The sequence below is a fragment of the Manis pentadactyla genome, chromosome 5 (assembly GCF_030020395.1).
Source record: "Manis pentadactyla isolate mManPen7 chromosome 5, mManPen7.hap1, whole genome shotgun sequence".
NCBI classification, from domain to species: Eukaryota; Metazoa; Chordata; class Mammalia; order Pholidota; family Manidae; genus Manis; species Manis pentadactyla.
The window spans coordinates 153,755,559-153,770,098 of NC_080023.1; the positions used below are offsets into that span (position 1 = coordinate 153,755,559).

Below are 14,540 nucleotides of genomic sequence, written 5' to 3' on the forward strand. Positions count from 1 at the left end.
CTATAACAGTCTGGTGTCCCTTTTTCTTTTTGCAGGTCAGATGGGTGGGGCATGGGAGGGCCTGATTAAAATGGAAAGGTGAGTGGTTGAAATAGGTCATTTCTTCATTCAACAAGCACAGGGCAGGAATACCATGATGACCCCAAGCCAACAAGGAGGTAATGGTCTAGTGCCCTCATCTCCAAACTCCAGGGTGTCAGCATCCCCTGGGAAGCTTGTTAAAGTTGAGATTTCTGGGCCCCATCTCCAGAGTTTAACTCATTAAGACTAGAGTGGAGCCTGAGAATTGCATGGGGGTGGCTCAGGGACCACAGTGGGTTAGTGAGTGGGTTTCTAAACCTTGGTTCCCCAAACAAGTGACTGGAGCCTTTGAGTTCATTTAAAGGCCTGATGTCTGGAACAGCCATCTCTTGATCAGTTCTTACAGCTCTTGGGTAGCTGGTCAAGATGATTAATGTTCCAAGGATCCCAGGGCTGATTCCCTCTGTTTCTCAAGCCTCTGTGGGATTCCCTTACACCTTGTTCATCCACTGCAACCACATTGTCATGTTGCTGTTCAGCCATATTCAGTGAGAGAATTTAGCCCCAGCAAGAGGTCTGTTGGGAGAGGCCCTGTTACTCTAACCTAGTAGTCAGTGCCCTCAGCTCTTTGGATGGGGCTTGTGTACCTGTTGCTTTTTAAATTTAACATTGCAACTCCTCTTCAGTAGTTACCTTAGAGTTTACCTGGGGCCACTCAGCCAATATCCCAAGCCCAGTACCTATCATGCCATAATCCTCATGTCTCAGTACCTGTACAATTTGTTCAAGGGAAAAGGAGATAATAAAGATTACAGTACATAACAAACTGGTCCCAGGGATGCTAGTACAGCATGGAGAAGATAGCCAATGATTCTGTAACATCTTCCCATGTTGACAGTAACTGCACTAGTTAGGGTGAGAATTTAATAATATGGGTAACTGTTGAACTTGTGTTGTATACTTGAAACCATTGTAAGATTGTCACTTACACTTGAGGTTAATAGCTGGTGCATGCAGAGGGAGAAAGGTATGTGAAAGGGATGTACATGTAGTGAATCAAGCATCAGTCAGACTCAGCACCTGTGTGAGCCTCTTTCTTCATATGTAAGATAGGTTGTAACTGTGGCCACCTCTATGATTATAGTTGTGCACCTTAAGGTCAAGTTCCTAAAGGGTCCAGCTCAGAGTTGCAGTGGAGAATGAGGACCTGTGTTCTGAAGTGCTGCTGGGCTAGAACAGCCCAAGTGCAAGTTGCCATGGTGAGAATTGGCAATTAGCAAGTTGGGTTGGCACTCCTCTCTGAGGTGTTGAGACCCCAGGGGCCTTGGCGATCCTATTAAGCCATCTTGTGTACAGTGCTGCACCAAATACCAGGACAGGATGAAGCAAAATAAACAGCCCTGGCCTCAAAACCCTAAGAGAAGAGATGGACTAACCTTCCAGGTGAGGGGCCCTTGGGCATCTTTGCCAACTTGTGGGGTAAGGTTTGAGGGTGGCGATGGAGGGGCTGTGCAGGCAGTTTATGTATTCAAGTTGGGGGCTGGTTCAGATGTGAGTGTTCCCAGGTTTGCAGACAAGGGGAGAATGCGACAAGCCTTCTGATACGGGGGAAAGGGCTGGAGGCTGAACTTTGCATCCCTTGCAGGCCGTTTCTGAAGCTGGGTCCTAGTTGGCCTTGGGCTAAATCTGGGGTCTAGCATGTTACTGGCTCACTTTGGGCAGGTGACTCTTGGAGTTTTCTTGGGGATCATAAGTCCTACCTACTGTGGGCTTCTATGGGTGTTGAAGGACTAGATCTGGGTAATGTTCTTTACCTGGTGGCTGGCATGCCGTAAACCCTCATGTATTGGATGGTATTGTGACAAGGAAAGCTATTGGTCAATACAGTGTTAATAACTGGGTGCCAGCAGTGATGGTAACATGCAGTGTTACTGTATTAGTAATAGTCTTAAAAAGGAAGGTTGGGTTAAAACACCCTGGTATGTATAGGAGCTGGGCTGATTGATACTAACTGTAGCAATGGCAGCATATCTGGTGTTTAAGTTGTGTCTGTCACTGCCCCTTTGCATCATGTTGGATCCCCCTGATCCTGGTTAGGGAGAGTGAATATGAGTACCTTTAGCATCTGGCACCCCAGAGGCTTGTGAAAAGGATCTTGCCTGGGGGAACAGGGACCACCTTCTGGACAGTTCCAGAGCTGTTTGGTATAGGGCTCAGCACCAGTCTCCCACCCTACTTCAGTTTCTGGTTTTCCAGCCACTGCATTCCAAGTGATCCTCTGTTCCCGGCCTGTGCTTGGTCCCTGATTCTTCTGCAGCCAGTCTGGGTGCTCATTTTGGCTTTACCTCCAGCTAACTTGTGACCTTACGTGTGTTCCGTAGTCTCTCTCTGCCTCTGCCTCAGTCCATTATGCCATGATTATAAGGGGACTGAGACTCTTAGAAGTCCAGTAATACACCTAAGGCTACATATCCAGTGGCAAAGGAGTTGTGAGTTGGAATCTGTTTTGTGAAGCGAAAGTAGTGTTTCTCCTTGGTCTCACCTGCATCAATTTGTGTGTGTGTGTGTGTGTGTGTGTGTTTTGCTGGAGTTTGAAATTACCTGCTGCCCTTTGCAGTCTGGGGTACAATTTGCCTACCGTCCTTTCCTTACATTCTTCCAGCCTACCTTCCCTTCTTCCCTCCCTTCCTGTTTTCTTTCCTTCCTTCTTTCTGTTTAACTTTATTGGTTTCTTACATTAGAAAAAATTTTTAAATAATTTCAGACTTAGAGAAAAGCTGCAAGCAGAGTACAAAGAGCTCCTAAATACCCTCACACAAACCCACCAAATGTAACCATTTTGCCCTTTTTATTTTGTCATCTTTTCTCTATCTTAATATTACTTTTTTCTGGACCATTTGAGAGTGAGTTACAGACATGTCTCTCTTCCCTTAAAGTCCTTTAATGTGTATTTTTCCCAAACCAGAACATTCTCTTAAATAACTTCAGTGCGTTTATCACAATCAAGAAGTAACCATCCCTTCACTTCTTTATCTAGTCTACAGACCTTATTTAGATTTTGCCAATTGCTCCAATAATGTCTATACAGAAGAAGAAAAATACATATTTTTTTCTGGCCTAGAATCCATTCCAGAGCCACACATTGCACTTGGTTATTTTTGACTTTTAAAACTTCTAATTATGAAATTTATAAACAGCAGTGCATAAATGCTGGTGCTTCAGGCCTTATAACCTACCCTAGCTTTGGTTCAACCCTAAGGTCTCAGCATTACAGAAGGAAAACAGGTTGGCATTATTGGAGTTGGTGATTATTTACTCTGAGTCTCTGCATGTGCTGTTCTCTGCTTGGAGCAGCCTTCTCCCTCCTTGCCAGACTGGTCCTCCAGTTCTCACCTCTTGCAGGAAGACTTTTTGCCCTCATTCTAGGCAGGATTAGAAGCTATAATCTGGCTCCTCTTTCCCTGTGAATAGATAGGAGAATCTATCTTAGCACAAAGCAGTCTGTATCATAATGTCTTTCTTTTGTAGTCATCACCCCCATGAGCTTGTGAAGTCCTCAGGCAGCTGGACCTCCCAACAACATCTTTTAGTTCAATATAAACCTGTCATACATTTGAAAAACTCAGGCCTTTAAGTCATAATTTTATGTTCTGTTTTTTTTTTTGGAGAGGAGACTAATAATTTCTACCTGTGATAATGACATTACTTCACATATTAGAACAGTTGCTTAAAGATGCACATTAAAGTCTCCAAAGCTAGTTCTCCTGAATAGAAGTTCTCTTTTCTTTTTATGCTCTGGCCTTTTGCATTCAAGGCTTAATCTGACTCAGAAAACTGGCTAGCTCCCTCCTGAGGAAGGAGAGTGGACTCTGAGTAGATCGTGTGTCCCTCTCATCTCTGCATTCTGTCTCTGGGAGGGTAGATGAATTTTGTCTTGGGAGCCCTTGCTCAGAAACTTGTGATGTCATGTGTCTACAGAACCAGGTCCAAACTCTATCTAGTCTGGTACTTGAGGCTCTTCTTGACTTCGCTTTCTCCACTGATCTCACCCCCAACACTAACGTCCACTCCCTCTACCCCAAACCAAAATGGCCTTTACGTAATGCTACAACAATTACCTGATGTTAATTGAATATTGACATTAATCAAAATCACTAACATTTATCGAGCATGAGTAGTCTAAAAATTTACATGCATCTTATTTAATTCTAACTCCTAACAGTCAGGATTTTAGCCCAGACCTTTGCTACTTAATGAAATTCACTTGCTTGTTGGAAACTTAACATTCTGTGTATAAAATAGGGATAACACATTTTATAGCACTTGTTGCCCCAAAGCACTTGTGAATATCTTTACTTGATTATCCATGCTTCCTACCAATTCACTATAATGCCAGTATCACTACTGTTGCAATAATCATTTAGTTTACAGGGCTTTTTGCCCTTTCTTACTCCAACCCTTTTGCTGTGTTAACATCTCATCTTTTAGGGCAAGTATCATCTCTGGGAAGAGTGTTCTTCCCACACTGCTCAGGTGAGGTCTGTCTCCAAAAGATGTTCTGTTGGAGTGCTACATAACAAGGAAAAAACCAGCAGTACTGGTACTTAAAATATTGACATGCCTCCAGACCCGTTGATAAACAGATCCTGCATCAGCTCCCCACCCCATTCTTCCCTAAACACATCCCTGGGCTTCAGCAACTAACTGGGTGAGCCCTGGCCCAGAATGGGCCTCCAGGACTTGACTCTATGCGATGCAGGTGCCATCACCCCTGCCACATACCACCCCTGCCCATCACTATGGCTGGTAATTAAACCGTGATTCGTTCATTACTTATGTCCTCTGCCTCCCCTGCCAGACTAAAAACTTTTAAGAAAGCAGAGGCTGTGTCTGGTTTTTGCTAACTGTTCGAGTCCCTATGGCCTGACGGATCAGGGGAAATAAATATTTGTTGAACACATGGGCAGATGATATCTAGACAAGGAAGCCGCCTCAAAACCTGGATCAGTCACTGTGATGCTGGACAAGTTTCTTCTTCTGTAAAGTGGGTGCAATTCATTCTTTCAGCAAGTTGCTTGTAAGAACCTATGTACACAGCCGAACAGGACTAAGAAGATCCTTGCTTCTGTAGACCTTAAGGCAGGCAATAAAGGCATAAACAAGATGACCTGTGCTAGGAAGAAAATAAACGGATGATGAAATTACCGGATCATTATAGAGTGGTCGCAGAATGTTTCTAAGGTTACTTTTAAGTCTTTCCTCAGCGCCTCTCAAGTATCGTTATTACCCAATAACCATTTTTGTAGAAATTCATTGTAAAACCTGTTCTTTGGCTACTGGGTGGAGAATTTGTAACCGCTGGGTGGAGAACCCGCCTTCTAGGTGGAGTCATATCCTGCCTGAGGCGAAATCTCATTGGCCGCGACACGCCACGTGGTCGCATCTCTCCGGCAGTCGGTGTCCCGCCCCTTGGACATCTCAGCTGTCAATCAAAGGCCGGACTCCGTCCCTGGAGCGGGGGCTGGAGTCCCTCTCTATAAAGGGAGCCAGCGGGCGATGACGAGCCTTAACGTCAGCGCGTAACGAGGGGGTGCGTGTGAGGTCATCGTGCGACCGGGCGGGCGGGGTCGAGCGGTTTGAACGAGACGAAGACGGAACCGGAGCCAGGCGCAGGCAGTGGACGCCGTCCCGCCAAGAACCGGTGAGCCGGCTAGCGAACACTAGGCGGCGGCCGGGGGGCGGCCCAGTGGGCCTCGGGCCGGGCAGGCGCCTGCGGGCCCTTCGGGCAATGCTTGGGCCACTCCCCAAGGCTATACGGTTTGGGCCGGGTGGGGGGAAGGGAGGGGCCCTGACCCGGCGCGCGCGGGCTGGGGGCGCGCGCTCCACTCTGCCGGGGGCGGGGCCTCGGGCCGGAAGTGGGGGCTGCCTCTCGGCAGCGTGGGGGCTTCTGGGCCACAGCGGAGGTGTGGAACCCGGACAGAAGTGACGGAACCTTCCGGGCGGGTCCGGTACGGGTAGGGGGTGTGTGGTTGAAGTGGGTCCCACTGGGAGTTTTGGGGGCCCCCGCTGTAGGAGGCGGTGTCGCCTGATGGTTAAGAGTTCAGGTTTTGGATTCGGACCTGGGTTTGATTCCTTGCTGTGCGACCTTGGGCAGGTGCTTTAACCTCTCTGGGCCCCAGTTCTTTAAAGAAGGAAGATGATACTGCTAGAAACAGAAAGCTCTTGCTGCGGTGTGCGCAGAATGTACGCCACTCGTTGGGGTCCGTCCTTTCTTCGTCGGGTACTTGTGGAGCGTTTACCAAGTTCTAGGCACAGTGTTAAGCCCTGGCAATAACCTGGTAGCAGGAGGCCTGCTTTCTAGAAGTCTGTATTGTGGTGGGAATACGAATAGGAAATAAGAAAGTGAATACATAAACAAGATAATTCCACATAATTACTGGGAAGACTATAACAGGGTGATAGGAACAAGGCTTCCCCAGTCCCTGCTTCGCAGCTGCCCTGGGGTGCTTTGCTCTGTCCTATTTTGGTGTTGAGGATCCTGAGGAAGGTACACCAGGCCCATATTCATCTCTGTGATGGAAAGTCTCAAAGAGTAGTAATCAGCAATTGTTTGCTGATTGGGCATTTGCTATATGCCAGGCATTGTGTTAAATGGTTGATGTGGCATATTATTTAATACCACACTATCTCTAAGAGATACTATCTTCATTTTATGAATGAAGGGACAGACTGAGAGGGAAGTGATTTGCTTTATGCTCTCCAGCAAGTGGCAGAACCTATGTGACTCCTGAGTCCAGGCTCTTAACCTCTGTATTACTCTGCCTCTCTGAGGTCCAGAGCCAGAGAGCATTTTTCTTTCCATTGTGCCCCTTTGTCATGGTGTGTCAAAGTGCCTAGCACAGTTTCTGGCACATAGGGAAGCTGAGGACATGATGTGTTTTTCACTGAAGTATTTTCACGTAGATCCTCATTTAATTCTCACCACCACCTTACGCAGAAGATACTATTCACTGTCTATTGATGAGCCATTTGTGATCCAGAAAGGTGAGTTTATGCAAGGTTGCATTGCTTTTTCTGGTGGCATCTCCTATCCTCTCTTTCCTTAAGGCTCAATATGGTGCCTTGAAAGTAATATGGTGTAATATGAGAGTAATATTCAGCCATCATTGAATAAGAATGGGTTTGGGAACCTGGTAGAAGAAAGTCTGAAGGAGGAGAAATACCTGGAGAGGCAAGAGAGAGCTTTTTCAAGGCAGAAGAAACCGGGATCAAGGATCCGAGGACCTTTTAAGGGTGAGGTTTGCATGGTAGTCGTGGGGGTCTTCCATTGAGTCCAAGTAGTGAAATACGTATGAAGGAAGAGTGAGCTGTAGCTGGCTGTAGCTCTAGCTCTGAGAACTAGATTCTGTTTTGACTGCCTGGAAGACCAATTAATTGGTTGAGTCAGTGGATGTTTATTGCACTTCCACAGGGTGCCTAACCTCATGTATTCAGTGACTGTGGAGTGTTCCGAGCACATGGGACCAGGTATTAATGTACTGCTAATGAAAGAGTTTTAAATTATATGATGATGAAAGGCTGTTAACATTTTCTGAGCTAGGGTGCAGTCAGGAGACACACGTGGCTTAACCAGATGCTTACATTTATGGTAGCATGACACATACAAAACCCAATTTATGCATGATTGTTGTCAAAATAGATTACAAGTGTTCAACTGGTTTTTTGTTTGGATATGTCTTTCCTTGGTACCTGCTAATAGGATTTTGCACACAGTATGCATTTCATTTATTTATTTATTCAGGGATTTTAAATGGGAGACACTGATCTGTTTTGTGATTCAGAAAATTCAGTCTGGCTGCTGTATAAGAACAAACTGAGCCAGTGAGACTAATTTGAAGGCTGTTAAATGGATCTGTGTGAGAGATGCAGGTCTTAGCACTGTTTTTGGTACAGGAGATAGGATGAGACAAGGTCCCTCACTACCTGGACCTTGTTAGTTTAATACCTGTATGTATTAGATGCCATGCCAGGTATTTTATTTTACCTTATCTCATTTTAACCTCACCTTTTAATTTTCACACAGGTGGCATTGACTCATAAGATAACTGAGGTATATTGAGGTTAACTTGCCCAAGGTCATACAACTAAAAGAGTATTCTTTTATATCCTGCTGTTCAAACCTTGGTCCTCCTCCTGGCTTGAAATCCTCAGCTCTTTGCATAGAGCAAATTGCCTCCTGGCCAAATCTAGCCTGGGAATGATCCAGAAATGAAGACATAATAACAATCCATTGTGATAATGCCTATCATAGAAGTTTGAATGAAGTGCTGTGGGAACAAAGGGATTAATTTCCTAGAGGAGTCAGGAACTAAATTGTGTTGGCTTTCTTGTATAACAGTTTTATCATCTGAGTTAAAGGATGTAAGAGTGTTGACGGTTTGCTTTCTGAGAAAAGTTTACATAATACATTTTTCTCTCTCTGACACTGTCCTGTCAGTCTGAAAACATAGCACTTACTGAGTGCTCACTGTGTGCAAGGCACTGTGTGAAGGGCTGTGGGGAATGTGGGATGTGAGGGCACAGACCTGAGAAGTAATTTAATTTTCCAGACCCTAGTCTCCCTGCTCATAAAACGGGGATTGGATGGGTAGATCTTGATCTCTTGCAGCTCTCACGTTCTGTATTTATGTGGCTTAGGAAGTTTACAACATCATAGAGCAGGAGATGGTGTGGAAATACCACTTGGCACCCAATCACCTGGAGGGAATGAAGTGACACTAGAGTGCATGGGGTCTTACAGTGTTTCCAGACTTATTCTGAGTTTCCCTCCCACCCCCATTGTAATATTGATATCTCAAGAAATGAGGAAGATTATAACTGTCAAAGATCATTATGAAATCCACTGTTTTATAGTTGTGTGTACTCATGGTAATTGCCCGGGATTTCCTTTGGATCTGGATTAGCCTGTCCTTATGACATACTGCTTGAATCTTCCTTTCCCATTGTCTGTGCTTTACCAGCAGTCAAGGTGACCTTTTTCAAACATAAATGAGAGTGTGATTTTACCCCATTTAAATCCTACAACGGATTAACAGTTAGAGAATAAAATTGAAACTCTTTTCCATGGCCTGCAGAGTTCTCATAAAATCTAGCTGCTTCACTTGTGTCCTGCTCTCCCTCTTGCTCCCTGGACTGTAGCTACCCTTCCTTCTTCCAGATCTCCATGGGACTCCTTCCTTCTGATTCTTAAGCTCAGGTGCCCACTCAGAGAGGCTTTCCCTGACCATTGTCTGAATGGTCCATGTGACACGACATTTGTGTATTTGGTCAGTGGCAGACTACTACTACTAGAATATGAATGTAAACTCCCTTTTTACTTGTCTCTCCTGCTTATCTGTTTCCCAGTGCCTAGAACAGTGCTTGGTAAACATTGGTTGACTGAGTGAGAATGACAGTGGTGTCCACATTTAATAGCATTTTAAGTTAATGTGTTCTTGTATGTGTGTTTCGAATTTTAAAGCTTGGCAGAAGGGTGAGGGACAACATTTCCTGCGGAAGATTGTGGATGATGGGTCTGGACATTCTTGGCTACCAATTTCCAGGGTTTCTATGTTGAGTTTCTCTTTCATCATCTGTAAAATGAGGAGAATAAAGTGAACTTGCAGAGAGTTGTCAGGGTTAAATGATAAGTGTTTGTGAAACTCCTGCTACTTAGTAGGCCCTTAGATGTCCCCCTGTCCCCACGTGGTTCAGCAGACAATTAATACCAAGGACTCTTGACTAAAATAATGTAACACCACCTTTGTAGTACATAGGTTATTGAAAAGTTTATTTACTCTTTTGTTATAAAAGTAGATACAGTCCTTAAAGAAAATCTGGAAAACAGTGAAAACTATAAAGAGGAATTAATAAAAAGCCTATCATCTGAAGAAAGCTGATGTAAATATTTGTTATGTTAATGGACTAACACTTTCTAAACAGAGGATATTCTTGTTTGTTCATCAGCCTCCCTTCATAAAGCACTTAATCATCCCTTTATTTTGTGCCTCTTGTAGCTTAAAATTTGATACCAATTGCATTAAAATGAATCCTAAATTTTAGGCTTGTTGGTGTTCGGCAGTTCATTTCAGGTCATGTTTACGTGTGGAAATCCAGACTCATGACTGGAATCCTAGTATCCCTGATTTGGCCTCTTGGGGAAGAAGGCTAGGGTTAAAAATTAAGTGTTCCCCCAGGTCTGCTTTGGGTGACTCTCCAGAAAACGCTTGCTCTCCCTTGCATGCCTAATAATACGAGCCCATCTCTTTTCCTCACATGCTGTAGAAGATGGCAGTGAACGTATACTCAACGTCAGTCACCAGTGATAATCTAAGTCGACATGACATGCTGGCCTGGATCAATGAGTCTCTGCAGTTGAATCTGACAAAGATCGAACAGTTGTGCTCAGGTAAGAGAAATCCACTACCACTTTTCCAGGAAAGCCTGCAGGTCCTTCAGGAATGTGCAGGTCCCTGTCTGACTGCAAAAGCTTCATGTTCAGGTTCTATTAGGGCTACCCTATTTCTTCCTTTCAGCCCCTCCCCACTTCCACTTCTGAGAGGAACTGTGCTTAAAAATGACATGCTTCTGGCCTGTGTGTCCACCATCTCCTGTTGCAGACACTGTATTCTGAGGCCTGCAGCTTAACTCCAGCTGCTCCCTCTGCACTCTTGTGCATCCAGATATGAAATGTTTTGAGGACAATAATTGTAATTTTTCTAGTTCTGTATTAGTTTATCAGTGGCATTTCTTCTTCCCACGTAGCACAGGACCAGAGTCTTCAGAATAAATCTATTTCAGCTGCAATTTTATCGAACTACTGTTATTAATAAGAATTGGCAGTGAGGTGATGATTTAAAAGAAGAAAAAAAACATGTTCTGTTTCTGCATTTAGTAATTATGTAACATTTAGAAAACCAGAAAGATAAAAATAAAATTCCAGTAGTTCCGTTATGCAGAGAAAGCCACTGTTTTATGTTTTCTTTCACTTTTCGATGCACATACATACTTCTATTTGTATCATATACCAGCTTTTTCCACTTAACATTATATTGTGGGTATTCCTTAGTGTCAGTCACTGTCTTGGAAATACTTATTTTTAATGGCTCTATACTGTTTTTTTCTATGGATATACTGGAGTTGTTGAATATCATCCCACTTGTTTGGACATTGAGGTTTCTAATTTTTCCATTGTGAATGATGGCTGGTTGAGCATCCTTTGACGTTTTATTAACACTGTTTATTTCCTCAGTGACACCTAGAAATAGAATTACTAGATCAAAGGGTATGAACTTCAGCCTCTTGATAATTATTTTTCATTAAGGTGTTATCAGTTTCTACTTCCTCTAAAGACTTCCTGTCTTAGCTTTTGAGAGTTCTCCTGACTGCCCCTGACTGTCTTCACGTGTTACAGAATGTGTCAGGGTATTCAAAACTGGATTTACCATAGATAGAAGGTGAGATCAAGAAACAGAAGGAGAAGATACGTACCTGGCTGCTCCTTAAATTCTTACCTTGTTTGTGGGATAATTAGAACCTCAGCTTCTCTTAGTAATAAGAGTAACAGTTATTTAATTGAACATTTGTGTGCCAAGGTCATCTAAGTATTTCTTAAGTATCTCTTCATTTAATTCTCACTGTACCTCCCTGAAGTAGGGATGTTTATTAATCCCATTTTATAGATGAGGAAATGGACTTAGAGAATTGAGTAAGAAGTCCAGGGTTATATAATCTATTACAGAATTGAGACCAAATGTTCACTTTGTTCAAATCAAGAGCCCATACTCTTTGACCCCTGTACCCTGCTCATTCTCCAGACTTTTCCTTTACCAGCTGGTGCCATGTCAGCTTCTGTACTTCTTTATTTTATAACTGGGTCCTTGACTTGGCCTTAGTTTCACTTGCTCCTCTTGTCATTTTCCTTATGAGGGTTCATCTCGGTTTCACAGACGGTTAGAGGGAGGCTCCATGTGAAGTTGTACAGTGAAGCAGGGGTGCCCAAGAGTCTTGCCTATTAGGCATTAGTTACTGAGTTGTGGTGGGCACAGGTTAGTCGTAGGCATGGGTTGTTAGCCTCAGATCTGTGCTGCTTTCCCCCATTTTCTATTAGTTCCTCAGTTTCATCACCACATCCGCATTTGTTTGAGGCCTTTAAAGCACTTGTTTGCCCCATGATTTATGACTAATGTGGGGATGAGATCATCTGAGTCTTCATTGGAGCCAGGTTTTTCAATAGCAGTTTCTCCCTAAAATTTACCTCTCTCTATAAATACCTTCCAATATATATTTCACTTAGTTAATTGGAAAATGAGATCTCTTTTCATGTGTGGGTAAGTTGTACATGTGCTGATCTGGCTCCAGATTTACCTCAGACATGGAGCTGTCATGGACAGTCAGGATGGGCACAAAAAGACTCCAGTCTGCTCTGAGTCCTGTGACTCTGGATGAGTCCCTTGATAGTCTAGTTCCACGTCCATAAAGTGGGGTAGTAGGACCTGGCTCACCTCTTGGGCTACTGTAAGAGTCATCTGTAAAAACAGCTCTCATGTACAGATTCTGTGCCAGACCTGGAGGCGAGTGTAGGTCTCTTGAGGGAGGGCACATCCTTGTTTTACAGGTGAGGAAACTGCCCGTGGGGCACAGCTTATGCAGTACAGAGCCTGGTTTTGAACCTAGATCTCTGACCTGTTAGCCCACACTCTTTCTGCTGTGTACATGTTCTGTCTTTTTTAAAGAAGCATTTGGAAGAGAATTAAGCAAGTGTAAAAAGTACGTGTAATTAATAACAGTGATATCTCATTAAGAACTCTGTGAAGAGTTTCAGTTTTGCTTGCTACTTGTCCTTTTTCTATTCCTAGATAAAGTGCTTTTCCCCAGTAGAAAGTGGTAAGGGCAGGATGGTTAGCGGAGATTTGTAAACAAACTTATTCATTCATAGCTAGTGCACTTCCTGAGAGTTGTGTAGGGCTTCTCTCAGAGCGTGTAGGTGGTTGAATTGTGTTTCACATTGGTGTTTAGAAAACTAGGTCTCGGCTTCCAGTACGAGACCAAACAGGATGAGCTGCAGATACTGCGCCCCTGAAGGCCTGCTGCGGGGGGATTCGTGTCAGAAAGTGAAGCTCCTCATATCTTGTGTTTACTGAGGGCCAAGGAGAATCCCAGTCGCCTTTAACACTGGTGTCTGGCCCCTCCTGTTCTTATCTCCGATGAGCAAAGGATCAGGCTGACCAGAATTCTCTACCAGATACAAGCTTTGCAAGGTAGGAATAGACATTTCCCTTGAGAGGGCAAAAGAGCACAACACTAGTAATGAGCTGGCTGCCTGTGAAATGGCTGAGTTTTGTCAGCATTGTGAGCTCCCTGTCCCTCAACAGAAAACAAGCCTTTGCTTAGCTCTTGTGTTGAGATGTGGAGAGGATAACTCTTCAGTGACAGAGTTGGCAGGTGGTTTCGATTCATTACATTCCGTTGTCTCTCTATTTTGGCGAGCTAGTCATCAAAGAAAAAACCTCTGATCACAGAATGATTTTGATGAGCTTGTGCCAGAGTGGGGATGCTGGTTGCTTTTCACCATCCATTCCTCTGTTCCCTCTGTTCCACTCCAAATTCAGGCCCCTCTGCACTTTCCCTAGGGCTCAGCATGGGGGGTGGCCCCCACTGAATGTTCTTGGCTTCTCCTCCTCTCCTCCTTCTGCCCTCCAGCCTGGCCCCCTCCATAGTTCCTGTTCTGCACAGGATAGAAGAGGTATTCACATACTCCCAGGCAAATGCTAGAATTCCTTTTTTCCTCAGCTTACTATGGGGCCCTGCCAACCCTTGTGTCTCTGTAGAACAGCTGCCAGCCTTGCTTGTGGTGCTCTGAGAGTGTGTGGCCAGGCCTCCCTCACGTTGTTGTCGATTCAGGTTGGCTCTTTTTTCCACACCCTCCATTTTGGGACATGATTCCACTGTTCTTCCAATGTTCCAGGCTTGAGAAGCATCTTTTGGGGCAAATTCACAAAGTTCTGTGTGTCTTCTGAGGAGTCTTTCAGGTCTAGCCCTTCTCAGTTTGCTCACTACTGCCTCAGTGGCCCCCTAACTGGGCACTAGCTGCCCCACTCCCACTTGTCTCGTTGTACCACATGAGTCTGCACCTTTTCTATGAGACCATTTTTATTGAGTGACTTCTCTGCTCAAGGAATTGTCTCTTCAGATTTCTGCCTAACTCTTAAGTACCTCCTTGATTTTATTTTCCTGAATTAAAGCAAAACAAAGGACAAGAAACTTACTTTCTTCTGATTATAAGTACTTAGGTCTTTGTTAATAGAAATACATTAAGAAGAAAACCATATTCTGCTTTAATGTCACAAGTTAGTGGTGGTCATTGTTATCTTTCAGCTGTATTTTTTCTCCTAATTATGGCTTTATTGAGCATTCACCAGGGCCAGGCTCTTTCTAAAGTCCTTTGTATATGTAACCAGAAGGTAGGGACTCCCATCTCC

General features: G+C 44.1%; 1 protein-coding gene across 1 annotated transcript in view; it reads left to right on the forward strand.

The window, feature by feature from the left end:
• The first annotated feature begins 5,568 nt into the window (after positions 1-5,568).
• The window catches only part of MAPRE1 (microtubule associated protein RP/EB family member 1), a 33,650-nt gene continuing 24,678 nt past the window's right edge, over positions 5,569-14,540 (forward strand). The window contains exons 1-2 of the mRNA XM_036924695.2: positions 5,569-5,722; positions 10,345-10,468. Coding sequence (XP_036780590.1) covers positions 10,348-10,468 — 121 coding nt within the window. The 5' untranslated portion in view covers positions 5,569-5,722; positions 10,345-10,347. The remainder of the gene's footprint in view (positions 5,723-10,344; positions 10,469-14,540) is intronic.